Source organism: Nansenia antarctica, assembly GCF_963989245.1.
Source record: "Nansenia antarctica genome assembly, chromosome: 2".
NCBI lineage: Eukaryota > Metazoa > Chordata > Actinopteri > Argentiniformes > Microstomatidae > Nansenia > Nansenia antarctica.
Window position 1 is genome coordinate 16,075,668 of NC_137675.1, and position 23,859 is coordinate 16,099,526.

At 44.7% G+C, this 23,859-nt stretch overlaps 1 protein-coding gene across 1 annotated transcript in view; it reads right to left on the minus strand.

Annotated features, from left to right (window-relative positions):
• Window positions 1-23,859, minus strand: part of sorcs1 (sortilin-related VPS10 domain containing receptor 1) — a gene marked incomplete at both ends in the record, with an annotated part of 119,278 nt that overhangs the window by 11,016 nt on the left and 84,403 nt on the right. The window contains 12 exons of the mRNA XM_080522521.1: window positions 436-569; window positions 3,795-3,912; window positions 5,595-5,702; window positions 6,257-6,348; window positions 6,925-7,001; window positions 8,663-8,765; window positions 9,947-10,093; window positions 11,920-12,099; window positions 13,157-13,246; window positions 13,490-13,608; window positions 14,746-14,810; window positions 17,641-17,714. Of these exons, the coding sequence (XP_080378647.1) occupies window positions 436-569; window positions 3,795-3,912; window positions 5,595-5,702; window positions 6,257-6,348; window positions 6,925-7,001; window positions 8,663-8,765; window positions 9,947-10,093; window positions 11,920-12,099; window positions 13,157-13,246; window positions 13,490-13,608; window positions 14,746-14,810; window positions 17,641-17,714 (1,307 nt within the window). The remainder of the gene's footprint in view (window positions 1-435; window positions 570-3,794; window positions 3,913-5,594; window positions 5,703-6,256; window positions 6,349-6,924; window positions 7,002-8,662; window positions 8,766-9,946; window positions 10,094-11,919; window positions 12,100-13,156; window positions 13,247-13,489; window positions 13,609-14,745; window positions 14,811-17,640; window positions 17,715-23,859) is intronic.

Sequence of the window (23,859 nt, forward strand, 5' to 3'; positions counted from 1 at the left end):
AATTGAATCTGGCAGCTCTCAGTGTGTTTTTTTTCCCTTCATTCCTCGACATGCACAGCTTGGAGTTCTGCAGTTGACTGGTTTCCATTTAGCAGGGCTAGGCTCCAAGAGAATCCAGCAAAGCTCCTCTGCAATTCTAATCTGCAGAAGCCACACCATGATGATGGTGATCCTGCATCTCTTATGTGTTTGTGTTCTCGATTGTAACTTGTGGACTTATCTGGTGATATGAGGTTATCTACTACTACTACTACTACTACTACTACTACTACTACTACTACTACTACTACTACTACTACTACTACTACTACTACTACTGCAGTAAGGAATAGGAGTAAGTTGACCTCATAGTGCAAGACTTTCTCTTGGAGATGCTGTGGGGGACATTTGGATACTGTTGATACTGGTTAAAGTGTGTTCTTATTTGGTACTCACCACTCAAAGTCAGCTTCAGTGCAGTCACAGGGAGCCGATGTCATGGTGACCGAGTACGTCTTACCCATAACGCACCTGGCTGTGGCCTTCAGCTTCCGGTAGATTCTTTTCACTCCCATGATGCACGGCTCGCCCTGTGGGATTTAGGAATGTAAAAAAAAAAGCAAAACATTTAAAATGTAACAAAAACCTGTTTTTCTACACCATTCGCCATAAATAATTGACACAGTGCGATGAACCGTGACCAACCAGAAGCAACATTGGTCTCCTTTACTTATGGCTTAGTTCGAGTTCCTGCTCCTGCTCCACTTCTGTTTCATGTATCACAGCGCCGTCCTTGCCACTTCAAATCTCTCCGAAAAAATGGAAATGTTTTCTTTTTTCCCCCCCGTTCTGGTACAGTACATATGACTGTGCCGGATAAATAAAAATGAATACAAATGATCCAAATGCAATATTCTCACAAGCTCATCTGTCTCCATGCAATCAATGGGCGGAATGTGTTTAGAATGTTAAAGCAGTGTTGCAATAACAGAAAATACACAGTGGACACATATTTTTGCCATCTGCCATTAGCCATGCAGCCATCAGCCACACCACGCTGCATCCGTAAACTGGCTTGTCTGGGCAGCTAAGCAGGCGATGCCTGGGTTGATACTTGGATGGGGGACCAAAACAGGCTGCCAGAAGTCTTGTTGGAGGTTCAGTAGGGGCCACTACTCCCTCTGGTCTAATAGCCAAAACACACATCCAGCGTGAACCTCAGCGGAGCGTGTGAGTTTCATTTCAGAGCCCACGTTAACGGCTTAGAGCAGCCATACATCCCGCTGGCTGCCGCGGCTCGCTCGCTAGAGAGTCGGAGGCTCGCCTACTTTCTCCGCAACATAAACTACAGTTTCTATGTCGACATCTGTAAATATGTCTATTTTGTAACACTTCCGTGTGAGTCTATCTGTTTCAGTAAGTTAAAAGAACATCAGGTGAAGGACAGTATTTTTCGGATGATATCTCTCATCCTGCTCTCAATGGAGGGTTGTTTTTCACCCCGTTCTGCTCTGCAGTCAATGGAGAAGAGCATCTACACGTCAACATGGAAATCTCTCTCTCTGTCTCGCACACACGCGCGCACACACACACACACACACACACACACACACACACACACACACACACACACACACACACACACACACACACACACACACACACACACACACACACACACACACACACACACACACACACACACACACACACACACACACACACACACACACACCTGGTTGGATTTGGAGTAAAGTGCTATCGCTTTCCTGTCTACAACTCGCTCTAAAAAACAACGAAAATAAACACAATAAATTATTTAACCAAGTTACTATTATTTAGGAAATGCGTTTAGACAAGTGGCCTAATCTAAACTATTTAAAGTTACGTTAGCCTCCATAAAAAAATAAACAGATAATACGTTGTCCTAGACAATCTATTTTCTTCATGATCAACATGGAGTTTTACAATGAAACAAATAACAGAGGAGCCTACTTACCCATTTGTAAAATCTCGAAGTTGAAACAACATATTGTGGAAAGACGAACGCACAGCACTTCTGATTCACCACAGACTGAACTTGCGCCTATATGTAAATGTCCCCCGATCTAATGTAAACTAGATAGTTCTCGATAAGCCGACCTCTAAAAACCTGTAGAACAGAAAACCCGATATCCCCTATGGAAACGGCTTTTTAAACTGAGCTAGCCCAAGTGACGGAGGATTGCTATAGTATTTCATTTTACTTTTAATTTGATTGTTTTACAATTGAGCACACGCTTCTCTGTCTAAACTAAATCTATTTATAATGAAGTGAAATTAAACATGATATTATTGACGGCCATTATCCAAAGGCAAACTCAATGTACAAAGATAGGGCTGTCTGTAGCAGCTTCGCAGTCGAGTCGCAAGAGAAACTCTTCCAGTAGGGATAGACGCGACAGAAAGTCCAGCAAAAGTGACGCCACGCACACTCGCCGCTGAGGTTACGCTGCATATGTGTTTTAAGTGTAAGGGATGCCAATGCCCCAGGGCAGTAAATGAGGGACTACCTTGCGGAGGTTTACCGTCCTTTGGATGAGATGTTAAATCGATGTAGTGAGTCATTAAAGATCCCATGGTGCTTATCGCAAGAGCGGCTATGTTAATGTTGGTGTCCTGGCTAAATTCCCAATCTGGTACTTGGCCACCTAAACACACCCTGCTTTGAATTGAACTATTCCCCCAGGCGGTTGCTGCAAATGAGAATAGGTTCTTAGCCAACTTGCAGGGTAAAATAAAAATATGTTGTGAGTCATTCTGGGGAACTTTCTTTATTTGGGCAATAGGTGTCAGTAGTGAGGTGTTCAAATCTACAGCAGCCCCGTTTACTGTATTGTGGTGAAGTCAGTGGGTACAAGTATTCCCTGTCCTCAAAATTGTAGCAAAATGATACATGACACACACACACACACACACACACACACACACACACACAGAGATGTTTGTTTAATTGGCTGCGACTGTTGTCCACTTCAACTGTGCTTTTGTTCAATGTTTTTTCTTTCATCATTAGCCTTAGCCAAAGCACATGGGCGCCTGGGCCAATTAATGGAAGCTTACTCGGTCCAAAATAACAACCCTAACAACAACTCTTATCCTTATGTTTGGCATTGGGGCCTGGCAAAGTTGAGTTTAAGTCAAGCATACGTCTGCAGGAATTAAGAGGGAATATGAGTAAGTGCTCCTGGTGCCTTTAGAATGTGCCGGAAGCTCCCTCTCCACTCTCCACAGCTCGACTCACGAGCAGAGAGGAAGAGCAGAGCTTAATGCTGATGCTGCCAAACCAACCTTGCATTTCATTCTGCTCTAGCCAGATCTTTCTATCAACGGAATTATACAAGATGGAGGCTCGCCGGGGAAAGGCCTCAGCACACAAGTTTTAACTTGATTAAGTATCCAATTTCATTTTCCCAAAAAGTTTTTGACATCTTTTAATAAGCCTTATTAAGTCCAAACTTTCATCCTCACCTCAAGGATTTTGATACCACTTAGGAATACAGTCGATGACAAGAGAGAGAGAGAGAGAGCGAGTGAGATAGAGAGAGAGACAGACAGGCAAACAGAGAGAGAGAGAGAGAGAGAGAGAGAGAGAGAGAGAGAGAGAGACAGAGAGATAAATAGAGACAGAGCACGAGACAAAGGCAGAAACAGAGAGAGAAATTAACCCCCCTATTATGAGAAGAACTAGGCTACATATGACCAGCTGGGTAGGTCACAACACAGAGCAATTGGTGTGCTCCTTTGACAGACGGTGGAGTTAGGAAGAGTGTTACCTGATTGTGAAGGTGCCATGTCTGGTAGTCTCCCTCCGTACACCTCCTGTTAAAGATGGACCTGAAGTCAATTTTCACCAGCTGCCATTCTGACCGGTGACTGACATGGCCAAATATCCTGCAAATGACACAATGAGAGTGTCAGTGTCGCTGTTGATACAGGGTACACAAGATGCACTCACAATTAAACCAGTGAGGTGATATGATAAGATCCAAGTATATCCTAATCGACTTCTACCTCCACCGAGTCTCTACCGGATACACATTCTACAGCTTGGCCTTGGACAGTGGTTACAGTTCTAAAGCACTGCGCTCAGAGTAGTCACTGACAAAACACTGATGGATTCGCTGCAAAACACAGACGGATTCATAAAGCAGGTCAGCATTCAGAAATGACGGAAAATAATATTTTCAAAATCCAGACCAAATTCGGATGCTGTAATCTTGAGTGGCGACCATGTCAGACTACTAACTGTTAAGAGTGGTTGGTACATTGTTGGTACGTTGTTGGTACATTGTTGTTAGAAACTAATGGAATTCTTATCGCTGTAATCTTAACTTGACAAAGAGAGATATAGAATGACTGTTGCATTTTCCTTCCATATTTAACACTCATTTAACTCAAGGTTATCGTGTCTCATACCAAAGAAAAATTCAGCTTCAAAGTAAATTGGGTGGAAGGTTTTTTTGTTGTTGTTGCAACTCCCTCTCCATCCATACAGCAACAGATTAATCATAATCTATCCATCAATTAATCGGCCGAGGCACTGGTCCCTGACTGTCACTGCAGAATTATTATAAATTGATAAGAAAATAGTGGGAGATGATTTAATGTGAAGTAATGAGATGTCTACACAGAGAGAGAAAGAGAAAGAGAAAGAGAGAGAGAGAGGCACAATCTACTCCGAAAAACAACTTTTTCTGTTAAAGCTGTCTACACTCTCTTAACAGTGTTACCCCCCCCCCACCCCCACCCAACCCCCATCTGTCCTGTCTTGTCCTGTCCTGTCTCATCTGGTTCATAGGAGTGTATCACATTGGGCCTAGAGGGAGAAAGTCATTTTTCTCTACCTTTCCCCCCTCACTGCGCCTCTCTCTTTCTCACCCTCACTTTTTCTTCTTCTCATTTTTTCTTCTCTCTCTCTCTCTCTACCTCTCCCTCACTCCCTCTCTCTCTAAACATCTCTCTCTCTCTCTTTTCCTTCTCTCTCAATCTCAGAAGCTGCAGCAGCTGTGCCCATCGCTGCTCTGTTGAGGCATTGCACCGCAGTCAGCTGTCTGTCTGTCATCTCTGGCAGGTGTCACGAATCATCTTGCTAAAGGGCGGTGAAGCCTTTTGTAGCGTAGCAGCCCAGCGCTAACGCGACGAACTGTGAACTAGTTCAAAAGGAAAACTTGAGACATAATTTCCCCCCCCCCAATAGCCTATCAATGTTAAATAATGCAGTAATAACTTCTGCAAGCCCTGCTCCCTTTATTTTTGATCATTTTCCTCATGTTCTTCAAATGGACAGTTATGTTGTCGCCGCCTCTCATCATTGATCTGCTTTGACCACAATCCCCAGACAGTCAGTTTTGATGTTAGGTAGACCTCCCACATACACACACGCACGCAAACGCACACACACACACACACACACACACACACACACACACACACACACACACACACACACACACTGATTGCAGTCTCACTGGGAATATCTCATTGATATTCTCATTCATCTGAAACTTTTCTGAATGTTTTAAACAGCAACCAAGATGCTTGATATAACTAACTGGTAAAACAAGTGAACTTACGTCATAATGAGGGTCTCCTCCCCAGGCTCCCCTAGTACCCCGTCCACGTAGAGAGGCGAAGAGGTGAACATGTACTTATTCCACACTCTTCCTTCATCAAAGCTCAACCTGCGAACAACCGGGACACAACATTAAATCAGGGGAGGGCTCATTGTAAGCCATGGAACGGAAGGAGGAATGATATGTTTGTTTTCAATGATGTTTGATAGCATTCCTTGTTCCGTTCCACGCCTTCCAATGAGGCCGTCCTCCGATTTCTACCTCCGCCGGCCTCCACCGTGTTATACATGGGTTTAGTGATAGTCAATGACAGTCTTATACAGTACCGCGTGTCTTCAAGCTAACGACCAAGACAATTGTTTAAAAAATATATTTCATAGATTAATATTCAACTCCATGAGGATATTATGAACACGGAATAGAGGAAGAAGAAGTAGTAAAAAAAAAAAAAAAAGTGGAATTGAATGACTATTTGGCAAAGGAGAGGGGAATATTCCACGGTTGGCTGCGTCTGAATTACAATCATAACTTCCTGTGTTCCTGGAAATACTCATTTTCCCTCGCAGCGGCGGCGCTGTTTAACTAACGTGTGAATTAAGCCTGACTCCGAAGAAGTGAATCACAGCTCGAAAAAAAAGGCTACTCGGGTAATAATGATTCACCATAGGTGTCGGATGGGCAGCGGAGTGTGTCTTATCGCCACGAGGGCTCCTCCCTGGTCGAGGTAGAGCACGCTGTACTCTTCGTCAAATATCTGGAAGGCAGAGAGTGCACTCGGTCAGATGGTTACCATAGCTGATTATCTCAATGTTCCACTGTGGTCGGTGGACTTGATGCTGATAAATGGCCCACACGCCCACACACACACGCCCACACGGACACGGACACACACACACACACGGACACACACACACACACACACACACACACACACACACTACACACACACCTGTGATGACTTTTAGCTCGAATCTGTGATGATAATTGGTCCTGATAATATAATATTAAAAGAAAGAACAGATCACTCCCAGAAAAGTCAGACCTTGCCAATGTTTTCGTCTAACTATTTGTCATCTACATGCTTAATTAGATACCAGCACCATCGATTCAAAACGTGGGATCAAATAAGGAGTAAGCCGACCCGTGGGCCACGAATGAGAGACTGAATCAAATTACTCTGGAGATCTCATTTGATTACTGTCTTAATAAATAAAGTGTGTGGTGGATTAGAATAAAGCATGTGGTGGATTAAAACATCCTGAGATGATCATTATCATTATTGGGGCAAACCCCCCCCCCTACGGGCTCCTCCTCCTCCTGTTCCGCTCACCTGTCTCCATGTGTTGCCGGCGTCCGAGGTGACGAACATGCTCACGTTGCTGGTGGTCAGCTCCGAGCCGATGGAGCCTGAATAGGGACATTGTGAGAGATTGTGAGTGTGTGTGTCTGTGTGTGTGTGTGTGTGTGTGTGTGTGTGTGTGTGTGTGCGTGCGTGCGTGCGTTTTTGAGTAGGGGGAGACATTAATGCAGAGGGCATGAGGGGGTCAGGTGTTGTTTACTGTTTGAGGTGAGACGTAGAAAAATCTGCTCAATCCTGAACTTTGACACCCCAAAAACACAGATTTGAAAATGAAATCCAAATTAAACAGCGCCGTCCTGATATGGTAGTTACATGGCCTTGAGAAAAGGTTAGTGAAAATTATGATTAGTATCGACTGGCATTGATCCCAAATCAGATGTTACATAGTGTACCGTAAAACTCTATTCATCATTCTCTGCTTTAAGTATTCAACTTCCAGTACCCCGTATTGTATTAAGATCTCAGGCGTTTTGAGTTTAATGTAATTGCTTTCGCTCCATAATTAGGCCCAGGTGGTTAAACAGGAGGGTAGAGGAGAACTGTTCCCCTCCAGAGGCAGAACCGGGCATCTGTTGACTCCAAAGGTGTGGAGATCTGTCATGTAACCAGGCCAGCGAGGGTGGGGTGGGGTGGGGTGGGGGGGGTTCTTCGGCCTACGGAGGAGACGAGAAGTCACCCGGAGGTCTCATCCTCTCAGCTTCTTCTGCTTTTATACCCACCAGTGACGAGCCACAAGGGGCAGCGAGGGTAGCTTCGATGGGGGGCATCTAGCGGACCTCTACCACTCCACTCCGGAGCCTCGGGGCCCATTGGCTGCCAGAGAGGCTAACCATGAGAACCGTTGTTTCGGGGACACACACACGAATGTGAATGTCTGGGTTTTTTTCTACAAATGTGAACTGACACAGACATGCTGCCAGGCCCTCATGGGAGGGCATGTCCTGTCTTAAGGATGGAAGCAAGAAGAAAACCTTGAATAAATACAGGGTATCCATGGTCCAATAGATTTCTTCTTTGTAGAAATACATACCGGTACTGTACTGTAGTGGCAGGGGAGGCTGGAGGAGATAGAAATCAGAGGACAGGCTCATTGTAATGGAAAGGAATAGAGAATGCATGGAATGGAAAGAGAATTGATTTTCGACCTCCACCAGCCTCCGCTGCTGTAACAGGGGAGTAGTTTCATATTACAGAACCATTTTTCCCACTGCATTAACAAAGGCGATATATATTGTATTAATTCCACTTGTATTTATCCAGGTTGAGACAACAATATCTTTGTTTGAAGAGAGAACTGCTTCAATATGTGCGTATTGAAAACGAGTCCGTTTCCGACTGAAAGGGAAACGACGGGAGAGGGATGTCTGTGGTGCTTGGCTAAGTGGTGAGGACCACATACGGTACCACAACAAAGGCATCACTCATGTAATGTGGGAGAGGAAAAGAAAGGCACTTCAGAGAGCAAAAGAACCCACTCAAAAGACGTTGTGCTCCTTCTTCACAATTCTCAAGCGTGGCACTTGCTCAGCAAATCCATCTGTATACCACATAATCCAGTGATTGGACAAAAAGTGGACGTTTTGTGCATTTTAAGCAATCCTTCATGGAGCAAAGCCCTGTTTCCTATTTATTTATTTATAATAAACTCCCAATTCATTTCACACTGTCAGTCTCAATAAAACCAGACGCCACACCGTGTTTCGCCTACCTGAAGCCACAATGATCCCAGGTGCTGAGTCTTTGCTTTCTATATTCCCAGACGTGTAGGGGTTGGCAGAAACGTGAAGGTGGAGGTGCAGGGAACAATATGGCTGGGGAAAAGAATGAGCAAAAAGAGATTGTACCCGTATTTAAGACAGGGAAGGAACAAACACACAAATACCCCTACTTAGAAAGCGAGATCTATACGTGTCTGCATCAAGAAACAAATATGGAAGGAGAGTATTCTTAAAAAAAGGAAGAAAGATCCGATTCTCCATATGGACACGCTACACCGACCGGAACGCTCATTAGGAAAAACCTCAAAGGAAACAGCCATCGTGATGACACAGACTTACACAAACCCTCAATCGTAAAAACGCTATCACAAACCCTCACTGAATCCCCTCACCATTAATTTTGATTGGGATAACCTTTACCCACACAATTCTCATTACGACACCGCAAAATGCCAGTAGTGCGGGCGATGTTGTGACGGGGTGTTTAGAGGTTTATTTAAAACTTTTGACATTTTCTTGACAAATTACTGTATGATACAGGGTGAAGGCGAGGCGCTCCATGGAATCACTAATCCGTTTATCAAAGGGTAATTATTTTTGTGTGTGTATTAAAGGAGAGCTAAAAAAAGACTACCCTCAATCATTGGCTAAGGCCTCTATCAGTAATCAGTAATATGATCTGTAATAAGAATCACAATAACACCAAATATGTATTCCCCTCAGCTTTTTACAGTAAGATGGTCACCACAGCTTTGTGTGTTGTCTTATGTATAATGTTTGTTTTTGTAATTGTGTGTTGAATGTCTTAAAGTTATCTTAAGTTAAGTTATTTTTACTGAAGATTAGCCTAAAAGACTAAAAGAGATCCTAATAAAACAAACAAAACAAACAGCTTGACTATCACACAAGAGTATGATAAGAGTTGTAGAACATCGTACACAAACAACAAACTCCACTTTGGCCATTGAAAGTAGCTACTCCCACTAGCATCCACGCTCGAAACTCAAGTTTGTTGGGAAACAAAGAAAAAGCAAGCACCTATCTCTCATTGTCTCTGACACTTCTCTCCTCTCACTGTCTTAATGGGAGGTCAGTTTGTTGGACTGAATCAAAATGGCTGACCTTTTAGCTCAGCAGCCTCGAAGCACTCAGCTTTGACGAACACTGCTCTTTTTGAGAGAACCCCCCCACACCCCTTCTCACACCGCAGCTGAGATCAATCAAGTTCTGACAGCACTTCAACCCCCCATCTTGACAAACGCACACTCACGCACCAGTACACAGTGGATGTTGTTGCCCCGCAGGTCTGTGGTCGGGGCCTGCAGTAACCTCCAATCCCTCCCCCGGTTGTAGGTGATGTAGGTCTTCACTTGGTTCTCCGTCTTTTTGTTGGCGAGGAACATCCCCTTTATCCCGGCCACCTGAGAAAAAGCGACAGCAGCTGGTCAAAGAAGGAACAAGTCGGTAACCGACCAAGATGTTCTGACTTTTATATTCTGAAAAATGTCAATAAATTTCAACATTGTTGAAAATCAATGACACACTCGCTAGTCAAGCCAAAACATTGCAATGCGATGGATTCGGTGAGTAATCCCCTCTACTACCTAGTTAACTAGAACACTACTTTACATTGTTAGCAGGTTCACAAAACAAGCTGTGTTAGTTGACTAGCGAGTGTGTCATTGATTTTCAACAACGCTGAAATGTAATTTACATTTTTCGGAATAAAAGTCAGAACATTAAATCGGCTGCCGACTTGTTCCCGGTTTCACCAGCTGCTGTCACAAATGACGAAGGACATGTTGTTCTCTTAACTGCAAACATGTAACAGATGAGGGACACACTATATCTCACTCAAATGCAGCATTCACATCAAAACACATAATATTTCCTGCTTTAAAGTGGAACGCAATACAGTATATATGGTGTGGTGCAGAGTACAAACCCTCTGGCTACACAACGTCATATAACCATGAAATGAGGATAGCATCTGTCAAAACATGTTGTCTTGAGACACATAAGTAATCTGTGTGTCTCCTAAATTAATCTAACTCCCTCTTGGGGGGGGGGGGGGGGTAGGACATAACGTAGAATACAGAATGGAGTTGGAGTCGATGCCATCAGGCAGAACTCCCTCTTCTTCAATAATTGACAGATACTTCAATCTCGCCCGGAGCGGAGGTTTTAGCATATGCGTTTCGGGTGGTGACCCCAATCAAGACATTGGATTTGATTCTATCGCGGGGGGGCCAAATGAGGAGGTTTAGGTGCCGTAGGAATCATCAACAGCTTAATTATTTTGTTCAGGTGTGAGTATTGTTATCCCAGAGGCACTCCCCTCCTGATATTCTCTTCCACGTCTCGTCTTGTATACAGCACTGCAGGCCCCCAGGTTTGTAGCAGGTGTTTGTGAACTAATATCTGCAGTTATTTATGAAAGAAAGGAATAATCTCTCCCCACTCCATAACCGTGCACCAGTCCCTTGTAAGCATTTGTGTGGGTCAGCAGTTTGAAGCTGCTTCTTATTCATCCGATGCGCTTTGAAATTCATACGGCACTACGTACTTCCAAAATGACATGAGAGCACTTTATTGTTTATACCTGCCGGTTCTCAGCCATTGATCGCGGGTCAATATAACTTAATACCGAAGACTAGTCCATCAAAACACTGGCATTATAAAAAATAATTGTTCACTAATGAGATCTTAATTTCTGTCAAATGCACAATCGAATTATTGTATTCAAAAAGGAGAGTATAGAAAGAGCTCGCCTATCACTCCATCACGCCTTCCTGCTCGTTCAAGTCACCGCGCTATTGGAATTTAGAGTGAACCTTTAACAACAGGTTATTTACCTCATAGATAGATAGATAGATAGATAGATAGATAGATAGATAGATAGATAGATAGATAGATAGATAGATAGATAGATAGATAGTTCAACAGGCTATTTACCTCATAGATAGATTGATAGATAGATAGATCAACAGGCTATTTACCTCATAGATAGATTGATAGATATATAGTTCAACAGGCTATTTACCTCGTAGATAGATTGATAGATAGATAGTTCAACAGGCTATTTACCTCGTAGATAGATTGATAGATAGATAGTTCAACAGGTTATTAACCTCATAGATAGATTGATAGATAGATAGTTCAACAGGTTATTAACCTCATAGATAGATTGATAGATAGATAGATAGACACAGAGACAGATAGATAGGTAGTTCAACAGGTTGTTTACCTCGTAGAGGTCGATCATGACATTCCCCTCGTGCCCCATGCTGCTGACCACGTTCTCCAGGGCCAGGGTGTAGAATACCCCTCCCGTCTCTGAGACGTACAGGTTATAGGTGTCGTTCTGGTTCCACTCCTGCACGGCGGCCACCACCCGGTTCTCGTCTGTACTGATCACATGCAGGTCCTGGAAGAGAGAGGAAGACAAGGGATCACATGATCTGACTTATCGTTGTAATTCCATTGAAAGCTTGTGTCATTTCATTGTAACTTGTGTAATTACATGGTAACTACACAGCACGAAGTGTTTTGAAGCAGTGTTCGGGTTGATCACTAAACCCCATGACAAGCTTTTAGAAGTTTTAATTAATTCAGTTCAATCTTCAAACCTCTCCATTGACTTTATTTAAAAACGACTAATTGACCTTTTAAACAGTTGGAACTTTCACTGATAATCAAAGAACGCGTGAATATGAATGTACTGTTTCAACGTGTTAGACGTGTGGCCTTTGAACGCTCCCTTGACTAAGCCGTCAGATCCCTGATGAGCTGCATAGTTTAACAATCAGCATCAAACCCCCCATCCTCACCCCCCCCCCCCCCACACACATAATTCCCCAAAAGAGATTTCGTTAGTTAATAACTTGGGAGCTCGTCGGGGCATTTGCCAACAGAAAAGACCGCATGCTGTTCAGTTCTAAGTTTCATCTGCCCCCCGACTGAGCTAACAACACCTTGTGTGAGCAGAGTGGGTGCCGGACGCCCAAGGCTTGATTGAATAAAACATGTTTAATTGTCGACGGGGAGGAGACGGAGAGGCCACTAGCCCACATGGCTGCTCGGAATAACTATCCCGAGCCACTGTGAGTTGGTTTTGGCCTCGATTCACTTCACAAAACAACAAAGGACAGCTGGAGACAAAGCCGTGAATTGTTGGAGTTCACCGTAGTTTAGGTCTTAACCGGCGGTTTCGATTATTCCCTCACGCATGATCACTTTCATCTTTCGTCTTTTCCCTTTCTCTATATCATTATCAATAATCTAGAATAGAACAAATGCACATCTTAACACATGCTTTGATACTCGATCGTTTGTGTAAAAGCACAGTGTGTACTCTACACTATAGTTAAATAGTAGGCTACATATTAATGTACGCTATTACACTGTGTTACTTTACCACATAATTTATGTTTGATGCATGGCTGTTTGTTCATCTGTTTCATTACGGAGTGTGTGGGTTATACCTTGGGCAAGGTGTACTTGGGCAGCTTCATGGGTGTGAAGACATCCCGCTTGGCTGACACATAGTAGATTGGCCGCCCACCCGTTGACACCTGTGGGTAATGAAACCGTTGGATGCAAACACATTCCAGAAGGACAACACATCTCTTCCAGTTATAAAAGTGGATAAAAGTGGATTTCCACACAATAGGCCCCTGATTAATAGAATCAACATCATCATCATTTATATAGAGAGGTTCTACCCCCCCCCCCCCCAATCATTTAATTTTCATCAATCATTTCTCTTTCCGCATGGATCTGTTCTCTCTCATGTCCGACCACGGGCAATTACCTACCTGGACGAACACATACTCGTCTTGCACCACCAGGGAATTGGGGTCAATGTAGCCGGGGAATGGTTTGCCTTTGTTGGCCTCCGTACAGTTCTGCAGCTTGCAGGTGACGTACAGTGCTTCTGCACATCCACACACACACCCACACACACACACACACACACACACACACCCACCCACCCACATACCCAGACACAGACACACACACACACACACACAGACACACACGCACACACACACACCCACCCACATACCCAGACACGCACACACAGACACACACACACACACACACACACACACACACACACACACACACACACACACACACACACACAGACACACACAGACACACACACACAGACACACAGACACACACAGACACACACAGACACACACACCACAGGGAGAGAAAGCCATTGAATCAATGATCATATTAGCCTATGGGGGCGGGCGGCGCTTCCATTAGCTCTTCGCATTAATAGCGTCAATAAAGTGGCCGGGAGTAGAAGCGCAGAGGAGCAGGAGTGAGGAGCAGAGGCCAATTGCTTTCTTTTCCCTTCAATTGCGGGCACATGAGTCAAGCCCTGTCCCCATGCGTTAGCTTCGGCTAACGACGCTGTCTGCCTTCTCCACAGGTGCATGATCAATAGTGATGCTTTTGCAGGGGGCAGCCTCGCTCTGTCACAGGGATGTCTGGTGCTCCTAACGGCGGGTGATTTTGTCGCCCAGGCCTTAAGGCTGAGTTATGTGTAAAACCCGAGTGCAAGGTGTTGCAGGAATGAGTTGTTGTATGTATGCAACATGTTTTTTTTAGAGGATATTTACTGGATACAAACTAGGTTAAATGTTTTGCTCTTATACTGTGTAAAAAAGTAAAGTTTTTGTGATGAACACATGTACTGTGTGTGTCCCTCTGGAGGTCATCACGGAGTCACTAAAATCAAGTAGAAGCATTTGTTCTGCAAAACAGTGAACTGACCTTGTGCTTCATTGACACTCAGGACCGTGGGTGTTTCCGTCCACGCGTCGGCACCTCATTGCTAAATCACTTGCTTTTAAAGGCATTGTAATATATGCATTACTTTTCTCAATCGTCATTGTGTGTGCCCCATACCCAGCCATTTCCACTGTCCTCTTGTATTACTCCTCAATCACATCGCCCATGGCCACCTGTCCTTCTCCCACTTTAGCACAAGGCTCACTGTAGAGCATAGAGACACCAGCAGATTGGGCAGGGAACGTGGAATTCAATTACTCACGTCCTTTAGAGATGCCGGTTTCCAGGTGAATTAAGCCCGGTTCTTTGTCCAAACCCATTTTCGACCTGCGGTGGAAGACAAATGCATTTCAGGTACACATCATCACCGTCCGGGAGGGAAGGACGGCCGTAGCCCCGCTGCCAGACCTACAGTAACTGTCTGATCTAAGAGATTGCCCTCTATTCAATTACTGACGGACAATGACAACTGGCATTGACAATCGTGGTAAACATCATCCTTGGCCCGGTAATAACCCTGGCCGTTTGCGTCGGATTGCACTTTTAAGTGAAAGGGAAAACTACCCCAGGTGTAGTAGCCTGTGATCTGTTACGTTCAAGGCCCAAGCTAGCAGAATGCCCTTGCTTTTCTGACAGATTGCAGGAGACGTATCCTTACATCATTAGAAGAAGAAAAAGTCATTGATTTGCTTGCTCAGAATGCCCCGAGACGCGGTGAGCTCACACACGTATAATCATTATGGCATGAAATATGTATTAAAAAGACTGCAGAATCAGAGGGATATCTTCCAAGTGAACGATGCCTACTGTTCAAAGAGACATCGTCGAGCAAAGCCCACCCTCTAGTCATCATTATGACACTGATCGGCAGTATTGGTGATTTTGCCAAGATAAAACACAGCCTCTGCGAAGGCTGACCTACTTTCCTCTCACATTGCAACGTCTTCCTCTCACTAGTACTCAACTATTTGTTGATCTATTCAGGTACCTGGGAGGAGTGACAGAGGAAACTGAGAGAACGATGGTTTAAGTTTACAGAACTATTAGTTTGCTGTTATCTATTGCAATCCTCATAGACTTCAAGACTTATTTGGAAGCAAACCCCCCCAAAAACACTGATCTGTAATCAACCTGTATTTGGACACTGTGCTGTTGTCTCCCGTGAGAGTCAAGTGTTGTGTATTAGACAGGTGAAAACAAGCATGGGGGTTAGTCATGAGATGGAACTGTTGCAACCAATGAAAATGTATGAAAGAGCCAACCCTGAATGCTTCATAACAACTGGCACTCTGATGCCAGTCAGTCTGTCTGTCTGTCTGTCATGCCTGAGTGAGATCTATTCAAGGACATCTATTGAAGTGAACTGGGCACTCCGAACTATGAACTTTCATCATCATACCTTTGATGATCCAAACTTGCACATTTCATGTCCGACTAGCAGACAGACTGACAGGCAGGCAGGCAGACACAACCCCCTGCTCTCCCTTCACTCCTAACCGACTAGCTTGTTACCACTTTGACAGATTATTTCGACTGAAAGGATTTTTTATAATACCTACTAGAAGTTACAGACAGTGTGTTTAAATGTCTGTGTTTGACAGTTCCTTCCTGCTAGATGTGAGTCTAGTTAGCCAGGGAACAGATGGAGAACACGGGGGGGGGGGGGGGGGGGGATAATAAGAAGCAGAACAGGTAGAGGAAGGTGATCATCAGCAAGGTAGACAGGGAGTTTTTTTTCCCTTGGCTTGTTTTTTGGGAGTCAACGGTTGGATGTCAAGCTTGTATTATTTGTAGGGTTGCAAAATTCCCGTAAGTTTGGGAAACTTTCTGATCATTTCCAAGGTTTCCATAATGGGTTTCAATATGGAAACATTGGAAATGATCAGAACGTTTCCCAAACTTATGGGAATTTTTGCGACCCTAATTGTTTGTATTGTATTCATTGGTTACGTAGTTTTTTAGTTCTTGTTGTTGTAAAGCACTTTGAGATAATTGTCTATGAAAAATGTGCTATAGAAATACATTTGATTGATTGATTGATTGATTGACAGAAGTACATTCTCATGGGTGAATTTCTATGGTACTGTTGAATAAGGTACTGTAAAGCCTGGGACACACCGCAGACCGCTACCTCAGCAGCGCATGTGCGTTTCATTTCGGCGCCTATGTTAACAGGTTGCAGCGGCGTGCCAACTAGAGAGTCGGAGTCTAGCCTTTTTTTCCGCATGCAGAAATAAGGATGTTAGGCCTAATCGTCACTAATAGGTGAAACTAAACTATAATAGGCTATAATGCTGTGCACGCTCAAATTGAGACTTCTCTCTCTTTTTACACCCAAATCAAAGCTAGTGGGGTCATTTCCTGTAACCAGAGAACGTGTCTTAAAGTGATAAGAACCCAGAAATGTCAGAGCCTTTTCTACAGTAGGTATACTATGTGCTGAATATGGTAGTCATAGCAGAAACCCCCCACGGTGGCTGTAATTATGTTATGTTAATAAGTTAAAAGAACATCAGGTGAAGGGCAGCATTTTTCGGGTGATCTGTCTGTCTCTCTCTCTCTCTCTCTGTCTCTCTCTCTGTCTCTCTCTCTCTTGCTCTGAACGAGGGTAAACAACGAGACGTGACTGCTTACTTTCTGCTTAAAACAGTTTCACTTTTCGAACCGCTCATTAAGGATAGATGACGGCAGACACTGAACCCAGAACCATTTATAATGAAGTGAAATGAAACACTATATTATTGATGGCCATTATCAGAGGCAAACCCGGACAATGATAGGGCTGGCCGCAGCAGAAACTCTGTCTGTATGGACACCGCAAGCGTGAGCGCCGCAGCAGAAACTCTGTCTGTATGGACACCGCACGCGTGAGAGCCGCAGCAGCTTCACCATGCACACGCGCTGCTGAGGTAGAGGTCGTCGGTGTGGCCCAGGGGTAAGGGCTCCAATAGAATCTTTCAGCAGCCATGGTGGAGTAGTCTAGGTCGGAGCCTGGCCATGCTAAACTAAGGGTACTCAGCTTCGGCCCTCAGGGGCCCACAGCTGTATTCCGTGTTTTTACTCTGACAGAGGAGAGGCAATGTGTAAATTCCTTCTAGAACAGACCCTGACCGTAAACAGTTAACACAATTATAGTCCTTCACACAATCAAGCTTACCAGTAGAATCGATTTGGGGCTACTTTTTCGTGTACGAGTTGCCACCTTCGGCCGAACTCCACAGAACTGTAAAGCTGTGAGGAGAAAACCAAACAGAATCAGCCCGTTAGTCAGACAAGGCATGTTAACAGTTTTAGCCAATCACATCACATTTTCTCTGAACCCGTTGAAAACTAAAGTTTATCTACCGTACATCACTGTAGGCTTGGTTTCCCGCTTGACACAAGAGGGCAAATACAAATGTGTTAAACGCTTATTTGCCATTGCAGACACTGAGAACAGAGGCTTCAAAATGCATCTTTCTCTTACGAAAAACCCACACACATTGCTAGGTTGAAGGTGCAATCTGTAACTTCTTTGTCAGCTCTGGCCAGTGGGCTAAATACACACAAACGCATGCACACACGCACGCACGCACACACACACACACACACACACACACACACACACACACACACACACACACACACGCACACGCACACACGCACACACTGTCCTTGGCTTTACACACTCTCATTCACTCTCACACACACACACACAGCTCTGTTGCACAGAACAGTCCTCAGAGACTTAGGTTAACTATGAAGCTGTATGGGGGTGAGGGTGAGAGTGTCATTGCCGGTGGAGAAATGCCCCTTGCCTTAACAAGGCTCCAGATCTGGGCAATCTTGGCAGGGGTGAGCACCACAGTGGGTGGCCTCAATGCAGGCATTGTTCACTAGTCAGCGGTATCAGGGGGTTGCTGAGATATTACTATCTCACATCGCTACCGAGCGATGGTTCGAGGGTGGATTTATTCAAAACAGGAATGCTTACTTGTAGAGAAGAAAAGCCTCCATACAATTATTGAGCCTTCTTCGACAACCATGAAATTGCTTCTCTTCTGTTTTTAAGACTATTTGGGACGCGTTGTTGTTGTTGTTGTTGTTGTTGTTAACTTAATGGTAAAAAAATAAAGTGTGTTTCTTTTGCGTTTGTTTTGGGGATTACTTTGCTGACAGTGTCTAGACAATGCTGCGACAACCCGTTCAGAATTTTAAACGTGTTGACGTTTTGCAAACTGTGTCCTTTTTCCCTAAACACCGGCTGCCTTAATTAAGCCAAATGAATTGTTGGTTTTGAGGGAGGCTGGTGGAGGCAGAAATCGGAGGATGGGCTCATTGTAATGCATGAATTGGAATTAGGAATGGTATCAAACACACGTGTTTGAATACCATTCCTTATTCCGTTCCATGCATTACAATGAGCCTGTCCTCTGATTTCTGCCTCCACGACCTCCCCTGGTTTACAATATAGATTACTGATGCAAAGTAATGAGCTGTGAAACATTGTTTCAATCGACTTTTTCCATTTTGAACATGAGCGACCAAGCATCATTTGTAAACACAAATCTATTAGCAGCCGACTGAATTGCGATGTTGTTTGTTTAATTTTTGTTTAATTTCTGTTTTAATTGTTTATTTACTTTTTCCTGAAAGGTGAAGTCAAGGCCTTAGTTAATAGGCCCCCCATTTCCATTTTTCATCTGACTTTCAGCATCCCCCCCCCCACCCGCCTACACACACACACACACACACACACACACACTCACACACACACACACACACACACACACACACACACACACACACTCAGTGAATCCTCTGATATAATCATTGTTGATCAAATGATAACAATGTTTATCTATCTTATTTAAGCGAGTGTGCCCTTAACATTGAGCGTTTTAGCTATGATAAATATCTGGCATATGATCTTGTAGGACCACACTTTCCATGACATAAGGACGTTACAAGGTCTTTCATAGATTGCAATCAAATCCTGCAATCAACCTCTGATGGCCTACTATTAAGCTCTCCAGCACACATAGTAATACCGAGGTCATCATTAACCATTTAATAATGTACATTGATATGACAGACGAGATGCGGTCCAGGAGTATAACCCTACAGAATGGGTGTATGTGTGTGTGTGTGTGTGTGTGTGTGTATGTATGGATGTGTGTGTGTGTGTGTGTGTGTGTGTGTGTGTGTGTGTGTGTTATGTATGCAATAGGCATGGGACTATTTTATGTTGTTGCTATACTGTGGGTGCGCATTGATATGTACATGTTAAGTTGTTGCGCATTGATATGTACAGGTGGTTGTTGAACTTGACGTTGACAGTAAAGAAGTGAAAACTGTAGCTCCTTGTTCATGCATCCTTATTACTGTTAGTCCAGGCAGAAGACGTAACAGAAGTGGCGACGAGAATCGTAACGATCCCCGCAGTGCAAGGTTACAGAAGACGGGAGAGAATTTAAAGAAAAGTGAGTAAACTAAGAGGAACTAAGTCAAAATGGCTGGACATTTTGGACAAATGGACTGTTTTGACGGTACGGTAGAAGATTGGTCTACTTATGTGGAGAGACTCGAGCAATATTGTGTGGCTAATGGAGTCAAAGATGACAAGAAAGGTCATGCCGTGCTTTTGATGGTTGCCGTGCTTTTGAGTTTGATGGGGGCAAAGGCATATAATTTGCTGCGTAACCTCACAGCGCCGGAAAAGCCAGCACAAAAGACTTTTGAAGAGAATGTAGATTTGCTGAAATGCCACTTGAATCCGAAGCCATTAGTGATAGCCGAACGTTTCCGATTTCATAAGAGAGACCAACACAAAACCGAGTCTGTAGCGGACTATATCGCGGAGCTCCGTAGACTGGCTGAACACTGTGAATTTGGGCCGGGACTATCGGATGCGCTCAGAGACAGGCTCGTCTGCGGATTGCACAATGAAGGCACGCAGAAAAGGCTCTTGACCAAAAAGAATCTGACACTGGAGACCGCGCGTGACATCGACGTGTCAATGGAAACTGTTGCAAAAGACTCGGTTCAACTGCAAAAGAAATATATGGGAGAATGCTCAGTGAATAAAATGCACACAAAAAGGGATGACAAGCCAATGGCATGCTATCGGTGTGGGAACAAGTCACATGACCCAGTTGATTGCTGGTTCAAAGATAAAGACTGTAGACAGTGCAACAAAAGAGGACACATACAGAAAATGTGCAAATCAAAGCCATGTGATAAGACATCATACCAAAAGAAAACAGGAAAGAGAGACAGAAATGTACATCAGGTCAGTGAAACTGATTCAAGTGATTCAAGTGTTGAGTTGTCATGCCTCGAACTTCACTCTCTTAAAGAGACAGGTCGTAAAATCATATGGGTGACACCTGAGGTAGAGGGAGTGAAATTGAAGATGGAGTTAGATACTGGATCTGCCCTCTCAATAATTTCCCACAAAGACTATGTGAGGAACTTTTCAAATCTGAAACTAAAACCTACCTCAGTGATGTTGAAAACGTACACAGGTGAGAAAATATCTCCCATGGGAAAACTGAAAGTGAAAGTGAAGAATGAGAATGACACACAGAGGTTGGAGTTGTATGTGCTACAATGTGTGGGGGTACCCTTATTTGGACGTGAATGGATAAGAAGTATCCAGCTTAATTGGCAGTCAATAAAGGCAATGCAGATCACCTCAAAACAAAACAACAGCACTACAAAGGAAAGTCTGGCACAGATACTGACACAGTCTGCACAGGTTTTCCAAGACGGAATAGGCACCCTGAAACACATGAAAGCACAGGTCATACTCGAGGATGATGCAAAACCCAAGTTTCACAAGGCTCGTCCGGTGCCCTACGCCCTTCGCCCCAAGGTGGAGGCGGAGCTCCAGCAATTGGAGGACCAAGGTATTCTCTCCAAGGTCGACTGGTGTGACTGGGCAACACCTATTGTGCCCGTAGTCAAGAAGACGGGTGCGGTACGAATCTGTGGTGATTTCAAGGTCACAGTAAATCCTGTCCTGCATGCAGATCAGTATCCCCTCCCACGCATAGATGATATCTTTGGGTCCCTGGAGAGCGTTTCTCAAAGATAGACCTTGCTCAGGCATACTTGCAGATGGAGGTGGAGGAGTCATCAAGAAAGTACCTGACCATAAACACCACCAAAGGCCTTTACCAGTACAACAGATTGGTCTTTGGTATATCTAGTGCCCCAGCGATATGGCAACGTGCTATGGATCAAGTACTCCAAGGGATACCGGGCACACAATGCTATCTGGACGACATCATTGTCACTGGAGTTGATGATGGGACGCACCTGGCAAACCTGAAGACAGTCCTGTCCAGATTGGAGGAATACGGACTGAGAGCAAACAAGAAGAAATGCGAGTTTTTCAAAGACTCCATCGGGTTTTGTGGTCACACCATCGACAGACATGGCCTCCACAAATCTCAGGACAAAATCAATGCTGTTCTGAGAGCACCAAAACCAGAGAATGTGAGCCAGTTGCGCTCCTTCCTGGGCCTTATTAATTATTACCACAAGTTTCTGCCAAACCTCTCCACTGTTTTGCACCCCTTACACGGTTTGTTACAGTTGGGCAGGAAATGGAAGTGGTCAAAGGACTGTGAACGAGTATTTGAGACTGCTAAGCAGCTAATCACCTCAGAAGAGGTCTTAACGCACTTTGACCCCAGTCTCCCCCTGCGCCTGGCCTGCGATGCGTCCCCGTATGGTATTGGCGCCGTGCTCTCACACAAAATGCCTGATGGAACTGAGCGACCAATCGCTTTCGCATCAAGATCTCTCAACTCGGCAGAACGCAACTATGCTCAAATTGACAGAGAAGCCTTGAGTTTAGTATGGGGGGTGAAGAAGTTTAATCAATATCTATATGGAAAGCACTTCACATTGATCACAGATCATCAGCCCCTGGTATCAATCTTTCACCCTCAAAAGTGTATCCCAGTAATGACAGCAGCACGCTTACAAAGATGGGCTCTGTTTCTGGGTGCGCACACCTACACCATTGAGTTTAAAGGAACTAAACAACATGGAAACGCCGATGGACTCTCACGCCTCCCACACGAGGCACACCCTGTGGAGGACACAACGGATCCAGCTGACGCGTTCCACTTGACCCAACTGGAGTCACTTCCTGCCACAAGAGCTCAGATACAAATGGAGACCAACAGAGATCCTACCATGTCTAAAGTATATGAGTTGACAGTGAATGGATGGCCAACACAGGGCTACCTCCAGCTACCTGAGTACTCCACCCGTCGTGACCAGCTATCAGTGTGTCAAGGCTGTGTCATGTGGGGTACGCGTGTCATTGTGCCACCCAAGCTGCGTTCACGAGTGTTGGAATCATTACACGAAGGGCATCTCGGTGTGGTTAAGATGAAGAGCCTTGCTAGAAGCTATGTCTGGTGGCCTGGCATAGACGGTCAAATAGAGGACCTGGCTAAGACCTGCAGTGGATGCCAACAGATACAGCGCCAACCCCAGACGGCACCCCTCCACACATGGGAATGGCCCACTACCCCGTGGCAACGTATTCACATAGACTACGCAGGGCCCTTCATGGATCGGATGTTCCTCATTGTGGTTGACGCCCATTCAAAGTGGCCCGAAGTCTTCACAGTGAAACAGGCCACATCTACTAAAACAGTGGACATACTGCGCACACTCTTCTCCCGCACAGGGCTGCCCCAACAACTGGTGAGTGACAACGCGAGTATATTCACTGGAGAGGAGTTCCAGAGTTTCCTCAAACGGAATGGTGTCAAACACCTTACCTCAGCTCCTCACCATCCTGCAACTAACGGCTTGGCGGAACGTTTTGTACAATCTTTCAAGCAGTCAATGAAAGCAAGTGGGAAGGATTAAACAGTGTTACAACAGAAAGTAGCAAACTTCCTGCTGGCTTACCGAAACACAGCTCATGCCACAACGGGCCAGACGCCGGCTATGCTGTTCATGGGCAGGAACCTCAGATCGCGTTTGGATTTGCTAAAACCAGACATCCGCAAACATGTGTTGGAGAAGCAGTGTTCTAGTGGACAGACACAACGGCAACTGAGGAGTTTCAGTGTTGGACACAAAGTGCTTGCCAGAGACTATAGAGGTAATAACCAGAAATGGCAGCCTGGTGAGGTTCTGTCACGGACAAGACCACTGACTTACACCGTGAGTGTAGGGCCTGACATCGTCTGGCGCAGGCATGTTGACCAGCTACTGGATGCAACAGCTCGCAATACCACAGCTAAGGAATCAGTGGCACCTCCAGATTCGGATGAGTCTACTCTGGCAACACCAGAGGACTTTGACACTGATAATGATGCTGAACCTGCACAGGCTGTTGAACCTCAACTGAGGGCCACTGGCT